The 19,529-nt window shown below is 37.5% G+C and overlaps 1 protein-coding gene across 6 annotated transcripts in view; it reads right to left on the reverse strand.

Annotated features, from left to right (window-relative positions):
- HECW2 (HECT, C2 and WW domain containing E3 ubiquitin protein ligase 2) overlaps positions 1-19,529 on the reverse strand; it is a 377,612-nt gene that overhangs the window by 96,295 nt on the left and 261,788 nt on the right. For all 6 annotated transcript variants that reach the window (XM_037848573.1, XM_037848571.1, XM_037848572.1 and 3 more), the window contains 3 exons: positions 11,246-11,396; positions 10,468-10,571; positions 9,804-9,928 (listed from right to left, as the gene is read on the reverse strand). In XM_037848573.1, the coding sequence (XP_037704501.1) occupies positions 9,804-9,928; positions 10,468-10,571; positions 11,246-11,396 (380 nt within the window). The remainder of the gene's footprint in view (positions 1-9,803; positions 9,929-10,467; positions 10,572-11,245; positions 11,397-19,529) is intronic.

Consider the following 19,529-nt stretch of genomic DNA (forward strand, 5'->3'; position numbering starts at 1 on the left):
TCGGTTTTAAGCAAAAAATGCACATAGGCAAAATTATACCATATTGGAAATGAATATATTTCTCAGTGAATACTTCTCAGTAAGACCAACATGTCCAGGTTTTCTTCTAGCACTGGAACAGACCTTTGGTTCTTTGGCTGAGTGACAGTTGAAGTAGTTGGCATGCTTTCTGAGGCTACATTATATGAAAAATGCTTTCCATATATTCAAATATTAGAAGAACTTGCAATGGGATAAGTTGTTCTCACTGAGAATCATAATCAACAGAGACTACAGTAGACTGAAAGTTTCCATCTCATACCTTCTTAGAGGCAGACATAAGCTCAATGAATGGAATGGCAGAAAGAAATGCCTGGTGCATATATATCTCACTAATTTTTTATTTCTCTCTCTTTTTCTTGTGCATACATGGTTGAATTTATATGGCTGAAATACACATTTAATAAAGCTCCACTATACCACCACACAAAAAAGAGAATCATTCATCAAAAACTTTACAGTCTTCATTGCTGTATTCATTGCATGCTACAAAGTGCCAAACAGTGGAAGAGGAATAACCGTATGGGGACTAGTTCCTTTCAATTTCATGAAATTGACTGGGCAATCTATGATCTATCCTGGAATTCTACTCCTCTCAGATAGGGCTCTGGATTCCTTTTACCTTCAGTATCTAAAAGACACGAGACTGACCCTGGAGGCCTTCAGGCTTTAGGTATTCCTTGATGCATTCTCTTATTTATTTCATTCTAAGACAGCCCAAGGCAAGTCCAGAAGAATCCAGCGACCCTGGGAATCACTTCCTTTTAATACACATTTACTGCCTTTACTGTGCCCACTCTGTACTAGTTATTGTGGATAAAAGAAGAATGAGTAAGAAGACAGCCAATACTGCTCCAGTCTTTTCAGGGGCCCTCAAGATGTGTCACATCCAGGTCAAGGCATGTATTGCCAGCATGAGTCCCTCTAGAGATCTCTGCCCTTTTAGCACAGCAAGAACAGAAATCGGCAATGTTTGAAATGGTGGCTGCTCCTCAGCCCAGCTCTCTGGGTCCCTGAGTCACTACAAGGATCAGAGAACCCTGACTACCAAACACCAAATAAGAATTAACCACCCCCCCGTTTTTTAAAGCTTTTTTATTAGCCACTGAGATTTGTGGGTCATTGTTACTGAAACATAACCTAAATTATTCCGATGGGTTCATGTTAATTATACACTTCTTTTTTTTTTTGCTTTGAGTTATGGTACTTGTTCTCTATCAAAACAAATAAACTAAAAATGAAAAGAAAAGGAAAACAAAGAAGGAAGCCCACATTGAACCATCTTCAACTATGAGTTCCTGAATACACCAAAGTATGAACTATTTTGGGGTCATTTTCCACCCAAATGCTTAAAGGAGAGGTGGTTTTGATGGCTGAGAGTAGCTGTGAGGTTCAGTCTACAGTGTGCTGCCCAAACAGGCCTGTGCAGGGGTCTGGGCAATTAGAGAGCATGTGAGAATACGAAAGTGATACCATGAAAGCAGAGAAGGAGATTAATAAAAGGAGTTAGAGGTTGTCAGAGACAAACTTCAGCTAACCAAGAGTTTAGCCTATGGCTGTCCCTGTGTTGGAGGTTAAACCACGATAACCTAGGTGTCTGTTTTCTGCATTTAGCTCCGTGTTGCTGATATGGTTTCACACAAGCCATTTCAAGCTTAGAGACCTGCGGCCTCATTAGCTTATAGGTGATGGTAATGAGCTTTCCAGTCTTGCTCCTAATAAGTGTCTTTGGGGACAAATTATGGTGGAATGAATCATCACTTTAAATGTTATTCTATTCCCTCTTGGTCCTGCTCACTTCTCCCTCCCCCTATTAAAATAAGTAAATAGGCCACATTCTGATCTAGAGAACCAGAAATGTTCCCTGCTCTGCTAACGATAAGAAGCAGAACTTCATTAAGGGAAAAGGTAGTGGCAATTAGGTTAAGGAACCTGTACCAGCCTCAGGCTTGAACTCTTAAGTAATTCCCCTGGTTTGGACAGCTCTTTAAACACAGGGATCATAACTTTGGTCTTGTAATTAATTATGTCCTTTCATCTTTCCTCCTCTCCACTCAATGAGACTTGTAACAGAGTGCCAATTTGAACGATCTTTGCAAAAAGCATCTACCAAAGTAAATTAAGTGCAAGAAAGATTTCTCTCATTAGTAACTGTCAAACAACCTTTAGAACCATAGCCTTTCAAGTCTGAATAATATGCATGCAGCTGTTAGGGTCTATATAAAACACTTAATGCAAACAGGACCATCCCACAAGACTGCTATATATATAGTAAAAAAAACACTTTTGCATATATATGTTTTGTTCACAAAGGATATTTATACTCCAGTTCATCCTGAACTACGATGAAGATTCCACTCACAGATCGGTCGCTCACGGGCACAAAGAAAGTTACCCAATCTCTGTCTGCCTCCATTTTTTCAACTGTGTAAGACAGGATAATAATAACTGTCCTGCTTTCTTCATGGGTATGTGAGATTCTAAGTGCTTTAAAGAGTAAAAATCACTCTAAAAATACACAGTGGAAGTAAGTAAAAGAACATACAGGGGTATAATGTTATAATAGATGAACGGCAGTAGTGAAATTATTTTCTTTTAGTCTTTGAAGATGTTGGGCCAGGATCTCACTTTTTATTAACTGAAGAAGGGTCTCACAACCTTTCACTAATTATATGCTAAGTCATCTGAAGATACAGAATGAACAATGCCTGATCTCTCCAAAGGAATGGAGAAGGAAAATTTTAAAAAGAGGTGGGGAAGAAGATGTTCAATGGAGGCTGAAAGTAGAGTTGGATAAACAAAGATCACAATGGCAGTGAAAAAATATTGAAACTAATTAAGACAGAGAACCAGGAAAGCTAAGAATGGGAGTGGTCCAAAGAGTTAGAAACACTAAACAGAGTGGATCAGATTGAAAGAGCCTAGTCTTCATGAAAGGTGACAAGGATTTTAAGAAAATCCTTTAAACAGCTCTGGGTTAAGAGAAAACAGGTGTCTGTCTGTTTTCCCTCTGGAGTTGAATGGTTCTGAGTGAGGATACTTTTCCGTGTTCAGCTTGCTTTTCTGTCTTATAGGAAAGGATGTAGTAAATAGATCTGATCTTCTACCTGAAGCAAAAGTAGATTAGAGAAGGGAACATGGAACCTATTTCATAACACACTCTTGCAACAATACACAATATCACCTAGGAATTTGCTGCATGTGGATTCTTAAGTATAAGAAAGGAGAGTTGGCAATTGTCAAAAGCAGACAGAGCCCCTTTCAATGATCTCTAATGGATGCCAAGTTTTCTTTTCCTCTGACATGATTTTAGTAGTTCCTTTTTAATTATTCCTTCTCTATTCCACAACGCTTTTTCCCAAGACTCCCTCTTGGTTGCTTCTCATTCTAGCAAGAAATAAACACTTGATTATTGTTGAATGAATGAAAAATAAATTTCTTCAGTGGAATTTTGCTAAACTAACAATTCTCAGAGTTTAAATGTGTTTTGTTTGATTATGCGCTTGGGCTTTAGAAGTGAAAAATGTTGAGACGAGTTAAGGGTAATGTTACTGCCATTTGACGGCAGAATAAGGAAATTATATGTAAAGAGCTCAGTTCTTATCAATCAATTATAATGCAAATAATAATCAATCCTTGTGTTTTTTTTTTAATTTGTTTTGCTTTGTTTTGTTTTCCCCCAGGTTTTTCTTAATCTTATGGTGACCATATGTCCTGGATTATCTGGCCCAGTTCTGATTTCACCTAATTTTATTCTTTTTAATAATGCAGCTAAGTACATTAATGCTAAATAACATTTATCTTTCAAATTTCAGAGATCCTTACTCCTGGGCATTCTGAATTAGACTTGGATGATATCATCACTTATTCAATAGCAAATGTCTCTCATATTCACCAGGGAGCAGATGTGATCACTTGCATGTTATTTGCTAAATGAAATTTATTATAAACAAAATCAAGAAACATTGTTTCCATAAATGTTTGCTGGGATATGGAAATTTCTGTCTTACAGAGTCTGTCTTCACAATATTTTTGATGAAAAAGGATTTTACAGTGTTTTCAAATAGCTAGAGTAAAACTGAGGAAAAACATTTAACTTCTTAACAAAAGTAACCACATCTATCAGTTCACCTATTTTGCAATAGGAATTCCTGGCCTGTAAGAATATATTTATGATTTTTGGAACACTATCTTTTTTAAGTATTAAAGAACTCTGATGATGAGATAAATGCATTTCCTTCATTTAAAGCCAAGTAATAATTATTTGGCATGTACATTGAAAACATTATTCAGTAGTACCTATGAAACATCTTTATGTATGACATTAATTAGGCAAACATAGGTATACCAATTACAGAAGACATGGCTCTAAAAACTAAAACTTGAGTTAAGAGAAATGATTTATTAGAAAATTTTGGAAGAAATTTGATTTCAACCAGCAGAGGGCAGTAGAATATATATATTAAAGGGAACACAATGCAAAAAAAAAACAAAAAACAATGATCAAATTTTAAATTTTGTTTCTCAGGTTTTTCTTTAGCATTATAGCAACCATATGTCTACTTAATCTTGTTATTTTCAATACTTTGTTATTTTAATATTTTCAAATTACTGCTATATTAAAACCTATATTTCATGAATATCTTTCAACACAAACTGGTATCTTCAAATCATAAAAACAGCACTAGGGAAGTTCACAAAAAAATTGTCTGGCTTATCCCCCTAAATATGTATCTTCAGACCAGTAGCAAGAAAAATCCAATTTCATTAATTTCTACCATATATAAATCAGAGAAATAAGCCTTCCTAAACCCAATAGAATTTAAATCCTATAAAAATACATAGGTGCAGAGAATGGATTATTTTTTAGCCAGTAATGAATGCAGTTCAGGCAGGAGGAAGTAAAAAAAATTAGGATGCTTTAGAAAGAATGCTTTAAAATTGAGACAACTACCCAGGCAAAGAAGCTTTTAAGTCATGCCCAAGTAAAGAAAAAGGAAAACTACAACATACAACAGCATGAAAGCAACATAAGCAAAAGAACCAAGAAGGAGCCCAGTGTTTTCACACTATTAAAATAAGTTAGTTGTCAAAAGTCCAGATGAGTTATAATTGTGACAAAGGTAATGAGGTCATTTAATGCAATGTCTCATTATACCAAAAGTTCCCAAATTCCAGCCCACAGACCAAATGCATCGGTATCACTTAAGGAGTCTTAAAAAGAAAAAGCACTCCTAGAACTCACCCCACACCCACTGAACCAGCATCTCTAAGGTTTGGGAATCAAAAATATGCATTTATTTTGTTTACCAAGTTTAAAAACCATTGCCTAGCAAATGAGAGACATTGCCTATAGCACAAAAAAACTGAGAAAATATTGGTCCAGTATTAAAAAACTATTATCTGACTCCACAAAGAAGCTGCTGACCTCACTGACAAAAGAGTTAAGTTACAACGTCTTCCTTGTTTCACTTTGTCTTACTCACCGTTATAAACAAAAACATTCATGTTAGAACTACTACACTTGTTCATCAGCTACAACTATAGGTTAGCTACTGATACAAAGGTAAAGCAACACCAACAAAAGTGCTGTGTGTACATTTTATTATTTTTAAATTGTACCCTACACATCCCTTATATCAATACAATTTACAAGAATATATGTGTGATACATACACACACACATTTTCCCCCAGAGAGGCAGTTAAAATTTACCAGTAAACCATTCAACACCACCATCCAATCAGTTGCTCCTTCTTGAGGCCTTTCTTTCTCTTATCTCCATTTTCTTATCTTTCACTTTCCCTCCAAAATTTATCCCATATCATCCAATTGTCATCACCTGTCCTGCTACTGCACAGTCCAATTCACTGCCATGTTTCACCAAAAGAGCCTTTTCATTTGTCCCCCTGAGGCCAAGCTTGCCCTCTAAATTCCATTCTCTACATAGCAGCTAGAATGAACTTCAAAAATTTTCAATTGCTCCCCTATAGGAAACCCTGGAAATGCTTTCCTCTCTATTTAAAATAAAATCCAAACTCCTTGCCCAGTTATATAGGCCCTATGATATCATGCCTTGCCTACGTCTCTGACCTTAGTATGCATCAGGCCAAATGCATTACTATCCTTGAGACTTCGCTCTTCCTTTGCAAGGAAGGTTCTCCCAGACCTCTTCCTCACAGACATTTTACAACAGTTGGCATGTTGCTCCCTCAGAGGGGCCTTCCCAGCCCACCCAATCTAAAGCAGTGACTCCCAAGCCTTGCCTGCCCCCAAGCCACTCTCTCTCATTGTACTGTTGCAGTTTCCTCATGCTACGAACCACTATCTGAATTATCTTTTTTGTTTTTCACTAGTTTATTATCTGCATTACACTCTAAAAGTATGCTCACTGAGAGAAGAACCTGACTGTCTGTTTACACCCTATCTCCAGAGTCTAGAAGGTATGTGGCAAATCGGGGGCATTTAATAAATATTGGTTGAGTGGATACACGGTAAACAAACACTTTGGAGGGCTGACTCCTAGTCCAAAGTTCTTTCCACCACAGTACTTTCTGTTTTACAGTGGACAACTCCAAACATTAGCCCATTCTTCCTTGTACTAAAGCCTGTCACCTCCTAGAATTGTCCCACACGAGTTTGGTTTGTGTAATCCGGCTTTTGCCTACCTCTCAAGGCTCAAAAATGAATTTCAGTAATGTCCTATCCTCTCAACACACCAGCAACAGCAAACTGCTGTACTACTTATCCAATGTCAGTACTTCCGTAGTAATTATAAGACAGCCCTGCAACTTCCAAAATCTCTTGGTTTGCAAGTGCTGTTTCTTCTTTCTGGAGTGCTCTTGCATGTCTTGTTTCCAGGGCATGCTCCTATTCAGCCACCAAAACCTAGCTCAAATGAAAACCCATCTATGACTCCTTCCATGCTCCTTCCTCTTGGAATTAATCACTCACGTCAGCAGGTTGTCTTCTACAGCCTCCCATTATTGTGCCCATTACTCACATCATTGCAATGTAATGTGCTTTCAAGTCTGGGATTCTAGAGCCCATAGTAGCTGCCATCTTTGTATCCCTATGACTTAGCACAATGCCAAGTATATACTAGGGAATCAACAACTGGTTGCTGGATTGAATGTATGGCCAGTCTAACTTCTCTTACATGTTATCTGAAGACAGTTAGCATGCTATCCATTGTTCACCCTTCTCCCAAGTCTTCTCTGTTCCAAGCTAAATGTAAACCAGGAGATAATAATAAGTAAAGTCAGACAGATGCTTATACTTACAAAGCAAAGTTAACAAAGTAAGACAGAAATATATTAATGTAAATAAATATGTACAGACCAATGACCTCACTGACAACTCCTAGTGAAAGAACTATGCTGATTCTTAGTTTTCCTTTTGTCTACTGTGCCTTTCCTAATGTGTATAATCTATTTTGTAAAATTCATTATGTTCTTCTCCCATTCCTTAACAAGTCCTTCTTTCTGATTTTCCTATTATTTGTTAATTATATCATTATTATTTATGTATTATTAACACTTCAAGCCTTCTTCCATTTCTATTCTGTTTAGCCACAAAGTCTTCCCAGCTCTCTGCCCATGATTTCTCTCACACTAGATCCTTCTTCTCTACTTATCTCCTAGTACAGACTTATAAATTTATGCCTGATGAATGGACTGTTTGTGGCTGGACTTTTATGCCAGTGTTTCCCTCATGTTAAACCACTTCATGTACAGCTAAGACACCTTCTTCTAATTAATATCTTCAGCAAGCCACTCCCTCAGCCCTCACAGGCTTGCAGAGCGATCTCCATTTGCTCTCACCATGTTACACCCAAATACCATAGCAAAATCCACAAAGATTTTTTCTTTGCAGCTCCCTTGCAACTAATCAAATTCAGAGCTCATTTACTCCCACATTAGCACTGCTAATACAGTAAGAATAACTCCTTTGTTAAACAAATGCTCTAAAAGTACTTCTTGACTCTTCTTTTTCCCTCATAACAAACAACCAATTTTTTACCAAGTCCTATTGATTCTACCTTTAAAATACACCCTAAATTGATGTATTTCTCTCCAGTTCCATGCCAACATCAAGGTTCCAGCCATCATCAATTTTTCCCTGGACCACTCAGTCTTCTTTCTCATCACTCTGCTTTTTACTCTTGAATCTTCAAATTGGACCATGACACTCTAAAAGCATGCTAGCCTCCCACTGCTCTCAGAATAAAATCCAAACTACTTGTCATGTCCTACAGCACACTATGTGTTCTGGATCATGTCAACTTTCCAACCTAATATGACACCATTCATTATCTCTTTCTATCACTACACAGCAGCCCCTCTGCTCTCTTTTCTGAACCTTGGGACCCCCTGCACTTGCTGTTTCAATTGCTTAAAATAAATTTCCCCTGGCTCTTTCCATAGTCAACAGCTTCTTGCCTTTCAAGCTTTCAACTCAAAACTATGTCTTCAGAGAGGCATTCCATGACCGTCTTTCTCAAGTCATGCTACTTCTCTATCAACAGAGCAAGAACTTTATCTTATTCTTCACTGTATTCACAGCACCTGACATAAACCCAAGTATAAATCATGTCTTCAGTAATATTTTTGGATGAATGAAATCACTCATTGGTTGCATATAGGACATATTTTCCTGCTTCCTTCTGTATTCATGTCTATCCCCACCTCGAAGGCCCTCCTAGTTCATTTTTGCCAACTAATGACCATTACTTATTTCTTGATAGAACTTAAGATTCACACTCTTATTTTTCCTTCACAAAAGTTTTGGTTTAGTTTAAACAATATTTTCAAGCCCTCCTCTTTTTTCTAGAAATGTTTTAGACACATATGCTATATGACCAGAAAAGAAGGGGTACAAAACTTTAACTGTTATCCCATGGACTTCATATAGCCCATTGCCTCTAGGAAGTTAACAGTTCCTGAATAAAGAAAACTTTCTATACCAGGCTGTAATTGCAAAATAAATGTGGTAAGGGGACATGTGAGCAGAACTAGAGAAACTGGGTGCCATGAGAATTTAGTTGGGGTGGAGGTGGGAAGAAAGGCTTCTTGGTGAAGATCAGAAAGGGGGCTGGACTTTTTGTTAAAAGTCAAGGCTGGAGGAAATGAAAGGAATTAGGTAAAGGAGACAGTCAAAATTATTTCTCTCTAATTAGAACAATGACAAAGAGGCCAACATTTTATAAAATAAAACAAAGATTGAAAACAATTTTTAAATTATTTTAAAATAATGCAAAGTGTATTATTTTTCAGAATAACTCAATGTATACATTTTATATTCTCTCTTTCAGAGAGCAGACCACAGTCTCAAAGCTCAATCTACCTGTTGCCTGTTATCAATGGTCAGATATTTAGGTATATTTGTGTAGGCAATATAATGTGTTCAACAAGAACACAGACCCTAGAGTTGGTATCCTGGGATTTTAATCCGACTGACACCACTTGGTAGCTGAATAACTTTGGGGATGTTTCCTAACTTCTCTGTTTCTCAATTTCTTTGTCTGGAAAAATGGTAAGTTTTATTCTAACTCATAGGGTTGTTTGGACTAAATGAGTTAATACATATATAGTACTTAACACAGAGCTTGGAACTTACCAAGTGCTCAATAAACTTTAACTATTATCATTCTTTTAAAAAAAATTTAACATTTTCCTATTATCATTCTTACTATTACAAAAATTAGGCGAACTTTCCGAGGCCTGTGTCTTTTCCCATTGCATTCTTTCAGAGCTGGTACTCACAGGGTTCGAATGCAGCACGGTGAAGAACTCTGGGCTGATGAGGAACTTCACGGGGGGAGACTGTAACAGCAGTGTGAGCCTGGATCTGGAGGTAGAGTGGGGCACGACGTTCTCCCGACGGAAATCTAGATGAGATAGACCACAGAAGCATACAGAGAAATCTTTCCACAGGGTGGAAAAATATCTGTTCACTGCAATCTATAATATTTTAAAGGAAGCAAAAAATACCTATGTCATTTGCTATTATTTTAATCATCAAAATATTTTTTCCTGTAAATTCACACATAAAACCTGGATGTTCTTAATTACACTAAGTAGAACTGAATAACATTTTTAGTCACTATTAATGTTTTAATGCATCTTTTTTTTTAATGACCAGATTCTTTTTCCAGCATCCCTGGGTCCAGGGATTAAGGTAGTTTATATTCTACTTGGTTTTGTGCTTCTTTTCTTAGTACTAATAAAAATTGAGAATTAGAAGAGGTCTCTGTTGAATTCTGCTTTTTGGGTTGGAGTAACCAGACCTTGCAGAGAGCAAAAATTTTCTAAAATAAAAGGCTAAACTTCTTAGAAACTCTTACTTATTTCCTTGCTACTCTTATGAGATTAACAAAACAAAACAAAACAAACAAAACAACAAGCAAACAAACCCAAGGGCTCTTACCTGTACTGGCTTGGTGAAAGTCGGCATCCTCTCCTGCCCCATCAAGAGCACTGGCATTTTCCTCAGGCCTCTCATTAGTCATAGTTCTACGGATACTCTGGTATCTAAAATCATGATCCTGAAGTTACATTACAGCAGACTCAAAAAAGTGCTCCCCCAGAGCCCAGAAGTTCTCACTTTCTTTTCAGCCTCAATCGTTTCCTCCCAAATCTTCTGGGACATATGCTGTCTAGGTAAATGCATTCCTTCACTTTCTCCTATCCACTGTTTGTGGAACATTTTCTTGACAAATAAATGCAACTTAAAAAAAAAACAACTGAGGCTCTTCACTAAAGAAAATCAAATTCCTATATTGGTAAATAAAAGAGCAACTTTATGTTTCATAGCAATTAGTTCTTAAATAAGAACAGATTATAAAAAGCATAGGTTGATAATAAAGATGCATCGCAAACGAAGATGCTAGAGATTAAAAAGGCTATTTGGCTTTAAATTATAAACATATATGTTCTGTTTTACTAAAATCAATGCCTTTCATTGATTAAAGGCATCAACATTACTTACTGTCTCTCTAGCTTCCAAACAAGACGTGTACGTGTGTGTGTGTGTATGTAATTTTTAATAAGAGAAGTCCAATGAAATCTATGAATCCAAAGATCTGCTAACCTTAGTGATAGGACACTCAAAGAAGAAAGAGACAACCATGCCTTCTACTTTGCACCATGTAAAAATGAGCCCAAGCATAAAATAGAGCAGTAAGAGCAAAAATGCCCATTCTCACCGACGGTTCAGCTGCTCCATTTGCTGGATAGAGTTAGACCTCTGAAGCATCTGCGGGGCCGGGGGAGCTGTTGGCCGCTGCCACGTTGTAGTTCTGTTTACGTGATCCACGTAGAAGATCCTCCCATGGCTGTCAATGCGTGCCTCCCAGTCTAAACAGCAGTCATGCAACAGAAGAGGAGCTGATGCCATTTATGTGTTTCATTAAGTTTAGCACATGTTTATTCTCTCTGGCATGTTATAATTTAAGACTAATAACATATACCTCACTGCATAATCCAGTGCTTCCCCCTAGTCCACTTCAGAACTTTTGGGACCAGTTATTAAGCATATCCTGTGTGTATAATAACAACCCATTAAAGAATCTCTGAGTGTAGAGAATACTTCCAAACCCACCTGCAAGGCTCTTCCTTCATATCTGAGCACCAGCTTTTAAAAAATACAAGTGGCTGAGGAGAGAGGGGCAAGATGACAGCATAGAGAGGGGTGGAATTTAGATAGTCCCCTGGAACAACTAATAAACAACAAGGAACAACTAGTAAAAAATCTGGAATAACTGCTAGGGGACAATCATGACTGTCCACACTTCATATACCAACCTGGATTGGGAGGAATGCCTGAGATACCCCCACAGCAGGCTGTGCTGCAAAGCTTTGCTGTGCTAGAAACTAGCAGCACTCTCCAAGCAGAGTGAGCTAATATAGCTCAGCTGAGCTCCAACTGGGGTTTTATTTAACAAATGTACACTGCTGAATGCAAGCTACAAACCCCCAACAAGCAGATAGAGGCTTTTAGTGATGACTGACTTTAAAGAACCCAGAAGGCTCATCAGTACTGGGAGGGGGAGCCCAGGGGTGTTACCTCTGGCTGATGAGTGAAACTGAGGGGCCATGTAATGGCTCCAAAAGGGGGCAATCCGTCTCTTTTTCTCTCTCTCAACCTCAGGAGCTCAGAAGAAAGAGCCGCAGCCATTTTCATTTTGCAGCACTCTGACCCAGAAAGGGGTGGAGATAACAGAGACAGAGAGACTATCCAAATATAGATGATAAATTCCTAAGGGGTGTATCTTCCCTAAGAGTAAAGAGGTGGGACCCAGCCTTCCCTTCAGAGCCAGACCCCAGAGCCTGGGGAAAAATAGCCAAAACAGAAACTGAAGCCAAAACACATCTCCTTACACAAGTTGGGAGGGACAGACTGACAGGTGCACCCTGCTGGGCAGGTTAGGAAAAGCACAGCAAATGGAAATCTCACAGAAAAGTCTGTCATTCCTCTAAGATACACCCTTAATATAACTCCATTCCCATTCTGGTCTGGGAAAATCTGACTGGGGTAACCAAGGAAACCAGATACCTAGACAACAGAAAACTACAATCTGTACTATGAAAAACCAAGATATGGTCCAGTCAAAGGAACAAACTTACACCTCAGTCAAGATACAGTTCAGATATTGTTTCACTTTAATGAAACAATCTACTAAAGATTTTCAAAGAGATATGCTAAATCAAATCAAAAACCAAATCAATGACTTCAGGGAAGATATAACAAAAGAGATGAAGGCTATAAAGAAAACACTGGGCAAACATAAGGTAGAAATCAAAAGTTTGAAAAAACAACTACAGAAGCTATGGAAATGAAAGGCATAACACAAGAGATGAAAAACACAATGGGGACATACAATAGCAGATCTCAAGAGGCAGGAGAAAATACTCAGGAACTGGGGAACAAGACACCTGAAATCTTACACACAAAACAACAGATAAGGAAAAGAATGGAAAAAATATGAGCAACATCTCAGGAAATTGAATGACAACATGAAACACATGAATGTACATGTCATGGGTGTCCCAGAAGGAGAAGAGAAGGGAAAGGGGGCAGAAGCAATAACAGAGGAAATAATCAATGAAAATTTCCCATCTCTTATGAAAGATATAAAATTACAGATCCAAGAAGTACAGCATACCCCAAACAGAATAGATCTGAATAGACCTATGTCAAGACACTTAATAATCAGATTATCCAATGTCAAAGACAAAGAGAGAATCCTGAAAGCAGCAAGAGAGAAACAATGCATCACATACAAAGGAATTTGATGAGACTATGTGTGGATTTCTCAATAGAAACCATAGAGGCAAGAAGGAAGTGGGGGTGATATATTTAAGATACTGAAAGAGAAAACCCACCAACCAATAATCCTATATCCAGCAAAACTCTCCTTCAAACATGAGGGAGAGTTTAAAATATTCTCTGACAAACAGGCAATGACAGAGTTTGTGAACAAGATACCTGCTCTACAGGAAACACTAAAGGGAGCACTACAGACAGATAGGAAAAGACTGGAGTGAGAGGTTTGGAACACAATTTTGGGTGATGGTAGCACAGCAATGTAAGTACACTGAACAAAGATGACTATGAGTATGGTTGAAAGAGGAAGGTTAGGAGCATGTGGGACACCAGAAGAAAAGAGGAAAGATAAAGAGTGGGGCTGTATAACTCAGTGAACTCTATAGTGCTCAACAATTGTGATAAACTGTACAAATATGTTTTTACATGAGGGAGAACAAATGAATGTCAACCTTGCAAGGTTTTAAAAATAGGGTGGTATTGGGGGAAAAATACAATCAATGCAAACTAGAGACTATAGTTAACAGAAACTTTGTATTATGCTTCCTTTAATGTAACAAAGGCAATATACCAAAGCTGAATGCCTATAAGAGGGAGATATAAGGAAGGGGTATGGGACTCTTGGCATTGGTGATGTTGTCTGACTCTTTTATTCTACTTTAGTTTAATTCTATCTTTCCTTTTGTTGCTTTTTAGCTGTCACATTTTTTTCTTTTTCTTTTTCTTTTGTCTCTCTACCTTCTTTGACTCTTCCTCCTTCTTTGCGGAAGAAATAGAGATGTCCTTATATATAGATAGTGGTGATGTTGATGAATACATAAATATGTAACTATATAGGGAACCATCGATTGTTTACTTAGGATGGAAAGTATGGTGGGTGAACAAAACCATCTTAGAAAAAAATGGGTTGATGAAGAAACTTTGAGGGCACTACATTGAGTGAAATAAGTCAGACACATAAGGACAAATATTTCATGGTCTCACTGATATGAACTAATTATAATATGTAAACACATAGACATGAAATATAAGTTAACAGGATATAGGACAAGGCTAAAGAATGCAGAGTGGTTGCTAATTTGAGCAGAATGTTCAATTAGGTTGAATCTAAGTGTTTGGAAGTGGACAGAGGTGACGGTAGCATGTTGTTGTTGGAGAATAACTAACAGTGCTGAATGGTGTGTGAAGGTGGTGGAAAGGGGAAGCTTAGAGTCACATATGTCACCAGAAGGAAAGCTGGAGATTAAAAGATGGGAATGCATAAAACAGTGAATCTTGTGGTGGACAATGTCCATGATTAACTGTACAAATATTAGAAATCTCTTTCATGAACTAGAACAAATGTATGACACTAAAACTAGAAGCTAATAATAGAGGGGTATATAGGGAAAAAATATAACTATTGCAAACTGTGTATTACAGTCAACAGTATCTTAACATTCTTTCATCAGAAGTAACAAATGTACTATACCAATACTATGAGTCAATAATGGAGCAGGGGTAGTTAGGGGTATGGGATAAACTTTTTTTTGTCTTTATTTCTTATCTGGAGTAATGAAAATGTTCTAAAACTGGAAAAAAAATTAACTATGGTGATGGATGCACAGCTGTATGACGGTACCATGGGCAACTGATAGTGCACTTTGGATCTTTGGATAATTGTATGGTATGTGAACAATCTCAATAAAATTAAAATAAATTAAATTAATTAATTAAAAAAATTACAAGTAGCTGAACTTACATACTTTAACAAGACTGATGTCAAAATCGGTATTGTTTATCTTCACAAAAAATTGACTTTTCTCTGCGTTTTTTTCAAGATTAGATGCAAGAGTCAAAGCTGGCAACTTCCACATGCATATATACATATAATTTTGGTAAAAATTTTAGCAGAAAAGTTACTAATGCTAGCCCAGCAGTCATACATTATCATTATCTACAAGCTTCCATTTGTAATTTCCCAAAGATAAATACATTTTCAGAGCAAGGGAAATTACTTGCCTCCAATCTCAAATAAATAAGTTTTTAAAAATATTATTTAATTTTATGTTTAAGCATTCACATGGATAAGGTGTGTGAATCTTAATAAACAAATATACAAATACATTTTCATTAAAGACAGAAAGCAGACTGGTCTTCACAGCCAGACATCACACTTCTGTGACTCTCTGAAAGGCCATCATTCCCCTTTAAAATACACAGAGTACGAGCTGATTTTTTTTTTCAAAGGGCAAAATATTGAAACATTGCAGTTGGGAAAGATAATTGATATGAAACATGAAAACAGTAGAGATCTTTCTTTAACCAGGCAAGCTCTTTATATATACATTTCTGTGTAAATTATGTTTTGAAATTAATAAACACCTTTCTCCTTAGCAGCTCAATTATCTCCAAAACTCCCCACGTGATCAATGACATTTCAGCAGACACCATGGGGTAACCCAAGAGACCAAAAGGAAGGTATATTTTCTCCTGACCACCTATGGCATTTGCTCCATAAGGAACGGAGCAGATATTTCAACAAGGTCCTCAGGCTGGGAAATGCCTACATGGTGGATACCAGCCTATACTAGGCCATCATTGAAGGTTGGCCAATTGGATATGGAAAGGGCTATTTTTGTTCATCTCAGTAAACTGTCATGTATGACAGGTGGCAAAATAAAGAAAAAATGGACATGGACAATGAATAACCAAATGCCACTCACCCTCTAAGGTAACACTGACCCATAATGAACCAGCTTGCACATATGAATTCAGTGGTCACAGCTACAATCCGATAATAGGACATTTCTGAAAGACCTCATGCTCAGCCTGTGAGATGCTGACAAACAGCAAGAACATTAAAACATCTTCAGAAACCACTGTCACAAATCTTTGATCTATTCCGTAGTTTTGCTCTGTTCTGTGCACACTTCCCCATTATCCCTCCCTGCTTGTTCTCCATCTCTCAGATACATCCATCTCCTTCCTTTCTCATTAGAGCTAGGATAATTCAAGCATGGTTGTATGAGAAACCAAATATGCATGAAAATAAGTGGCCATTCCTCCCCCTAGGAATGTCTGCAGTAGCTTACAATTTCTAAAATGTAGAACAGGTCATTTGGGGATAAAAACAAAACACAGACCAACTAAAGGAGGCAAAAAAAGTAGATGCTGTCAAGCTCCTAAGGTAAGGGTATTACTAAAATCTGGCTCTAAGTTTTCTGGCAGTTAAGGCAGAAAAGAAAACACATTATTGCATACTTTCCATTTTCTAACAAAAGAAATTTAAAAAAAATCTTCAAAGATGGAATTTTTTCCTGGAACTAACTAAATAAGAATTTACCACATGAAATGTGTATGTGGCCTGTATAAGGGCCACTTGGGTAGCCAAATGGGAGGGAAGAGGGAATCTACAAATGTATTCACCATTGTGCCTTGCATGTAATACATGAACAATTGAAAATGACATAAAACCATAAAAAAAGAATGATTCTTGCAGTCACCTTCTACAAGGCCAGGAATAACTTCAATTTGAAGTTCAATAAAGACATTTCTATGTGCAGTAGGGAGAAGAAGAAAACAAGTTCCCAAACTTTGCTTTCCAAGAATGTGGGACGTTGGGTGCACATTAAGACTATCCCTATCAAATATCATATCTTCAAATTGAGGTTGTTACTGAGTTTATTGTGCAGAAGTCCCCATAAAGAGAAATTCTATTTCGCTTGTTTCAAGTGGACATTTGGCAGTGGATTAGGAAAGGTTTTTACGCTCTTGGCTTACTTGTGAAAAACACATCCACTCTTACCAAATATGCTTCCATTCAGGCAGAGTCAGCAGAAGTGTATGCAGGAAGGTTTTCCCCCTTCTGTATCCACCAAAGTTACAGGGTGGAGACGGAGGGTACATTTGCTTTAACATCCTACAAGGCTTTATATTGGGTCCGGTTCATTCTTGATACAAGAAAGCATATGAGAACTCATTTCTCAACATCAATGTTTCTCTTACACAGGCAATGTTAAAATTAGATAAGAAGAGTTAGAAGATTGGTATCTTAACATTTACTTCCTTGTCTTGCCACACAGTAAAATACATAATCAGTATGCAAAGAAACTGAGAGCAATGCATTGGGTATTGGGGTATTTGGGTGTGTGTGTGTGTGTGTGTAGTATACTAAACTGGGAGGTAGAAGACCTGCTTTCTGGCCTTCTTTGTCACATCTTTGTTACATGACCTTGAACAAGTGACTACAGTTCTATGGACCATGGTTTTTTCACCTGAAAAACTAGAAGGCAGAATTAAACATTTTCTAGGTCCCTTCCAGTTCTAAAATTCTATGAATCTATAAAATGACACCAATTTACTGTAATAAAAAGGGGTTCAGTAAGGACCAAGCAACACCTAGGAAACATCTTATGTGTAGGCTAGAATTACCAAACTAAACTCAAATTAATTAAGTTTTATAAGGCCAGTGGTTATGAGGCACTGAGAGTCAGATCTCTGGAACCCACATAAACTCCACTTTAACCACAGTAGCACCATTTTTATCTGTTTGGTATATTGAGCTTCCAGTATTCCAAAGTCTCAGATTTCATTTGAAATATAGAAAGATATATGAAAACTCATATAAAGAATTCCATGGCAATAATAAAATCTGAAAATTGTAATCTAGAGGAATATTTTGGGTGTGAGGTTCTGACAACATGTATCAGACTCACTTTGAGGATTAATAAAAATGCAGATTCCTAGGACACACTCCAGGTCTTCAGAAGCAGACTACCTGAGGCTAGTACTCAGTTGTCTACATTTTAAACAACCTTCTCAGGTGATGCCTAGACACGCTAAAACTTGAGAAACACTGACATAAATTAATAAGAACTTAAAAGAACAGCTAACTTGCTAGACAAACCCATGGAGCTAATGTTAGATTTCTCAGAGGTCATGAAGTACAGGCTCACAAGGAAGTAAACTGTAGCCTAAATACCCCAGACTGAAATCTAGAAGCAAGCAGACTCTTAGAAGACCTAAGACTCAAATATAAACAGGCCCCTTAAATAGCTGGACATCAGGGAAAGTCAGTGAGTTAGAAAGCATGCAGAACTACCCCAAGTCCACTGTCACAGCATGGATACCCTGGGCAAGGCAATGAAGGCAGATAAACCAGGTAAGGTCTTAAAAATAACTGTGGGTATCTGCGGTGGTTTGGAGCTGAATGCACCCCAGAAAAACATGTTCTTAAACTTAATCCATTCCTGGGGTGGAAGTCCCTTGTAAGTAGGACCTTTTGATGATGTTACTTCAGTTAAAGTGTGGCCCACGATAGGTCTTAATCCTATTACTGGAGTCCTTTATAAACAGAATGAAACTCAGATAGAGAGAAAGTCATAGGAAGCAAGAAGCTGAAATTCAGTGGAACCCAGAAGAGAACAGAGGGGCTAGCAGAGGCCACCATGAGCATTGCCATGTGACAGGGGAGCCAAGGACCAAGGATCGCCGGCAGCCAGCCCCAGAACACCAGTCTCTGGGAAAAAAGCTTTGCCTAGGGGATGCCTTGATTTGAACTTTCTCTTAGCCTCAAAACTATGAGCTAAAAAATTCCTATCGTTTAAGACAATCCATTGCATGACATTTGCTTGAGCAGCCAAGAAACTAAGAGTTTTTTTACCAAAATGATGAGATGATGAAGTTATAAGAAATTAAAGGTAATTTCAAGGAAATAAATGTTTTGTGATAGACAGCAGTGTTTAAAGGATCCCCCCCACCCCCTTATTGTAACACTTGAGGAGGTATGATTCCATTTGGATGAAGTATAAAAGTAAGATAAACTAACCTACGATTTTGGTAGTCAGGAAAGTAGTCCCCTTTCCTTTCAGGAGTGGTAGGTAGAGCTTAGAAGAGGGCACAAAGGAAACTTCTAGGTTGCTAGTGACAGGTGCTGGTCACAGGTGTGTTCAGTTTGAGGGAATTCAACAAGCTGCATGTGCTCTTTTCTACATGTATATAGTATTTGAAAAAAAGTTAAAAATCTTAAGTAGCTGCATACTTTGTATCTTAGTCTTCAATTTGTCAGAAAGTAGCTTTTTAGATAAAAAGTACTACTGGTTTCTCAGAACTAGATTTAAAGCACTAGAGAATGAGAGCCCCTAGATCTAAAAACAGTAAAACCTGTGAGTTAAGTAACTATT

The sequence above is a fragment of the Choloepus didactylus genome, chromosome 9, assembly GCF_015220235.1.
Source record: "Choloepus didactylus isolate mChoDid1 chromosome 9, mChoDid1.pri, whole genome shotgun sequence".
Taxonomy (NCBI): Eukaryota; Metazoa; Chordata; class Mammalia; order Pilosa; family Megalonychidae; genus Choloepus; species Choloepus didactylus.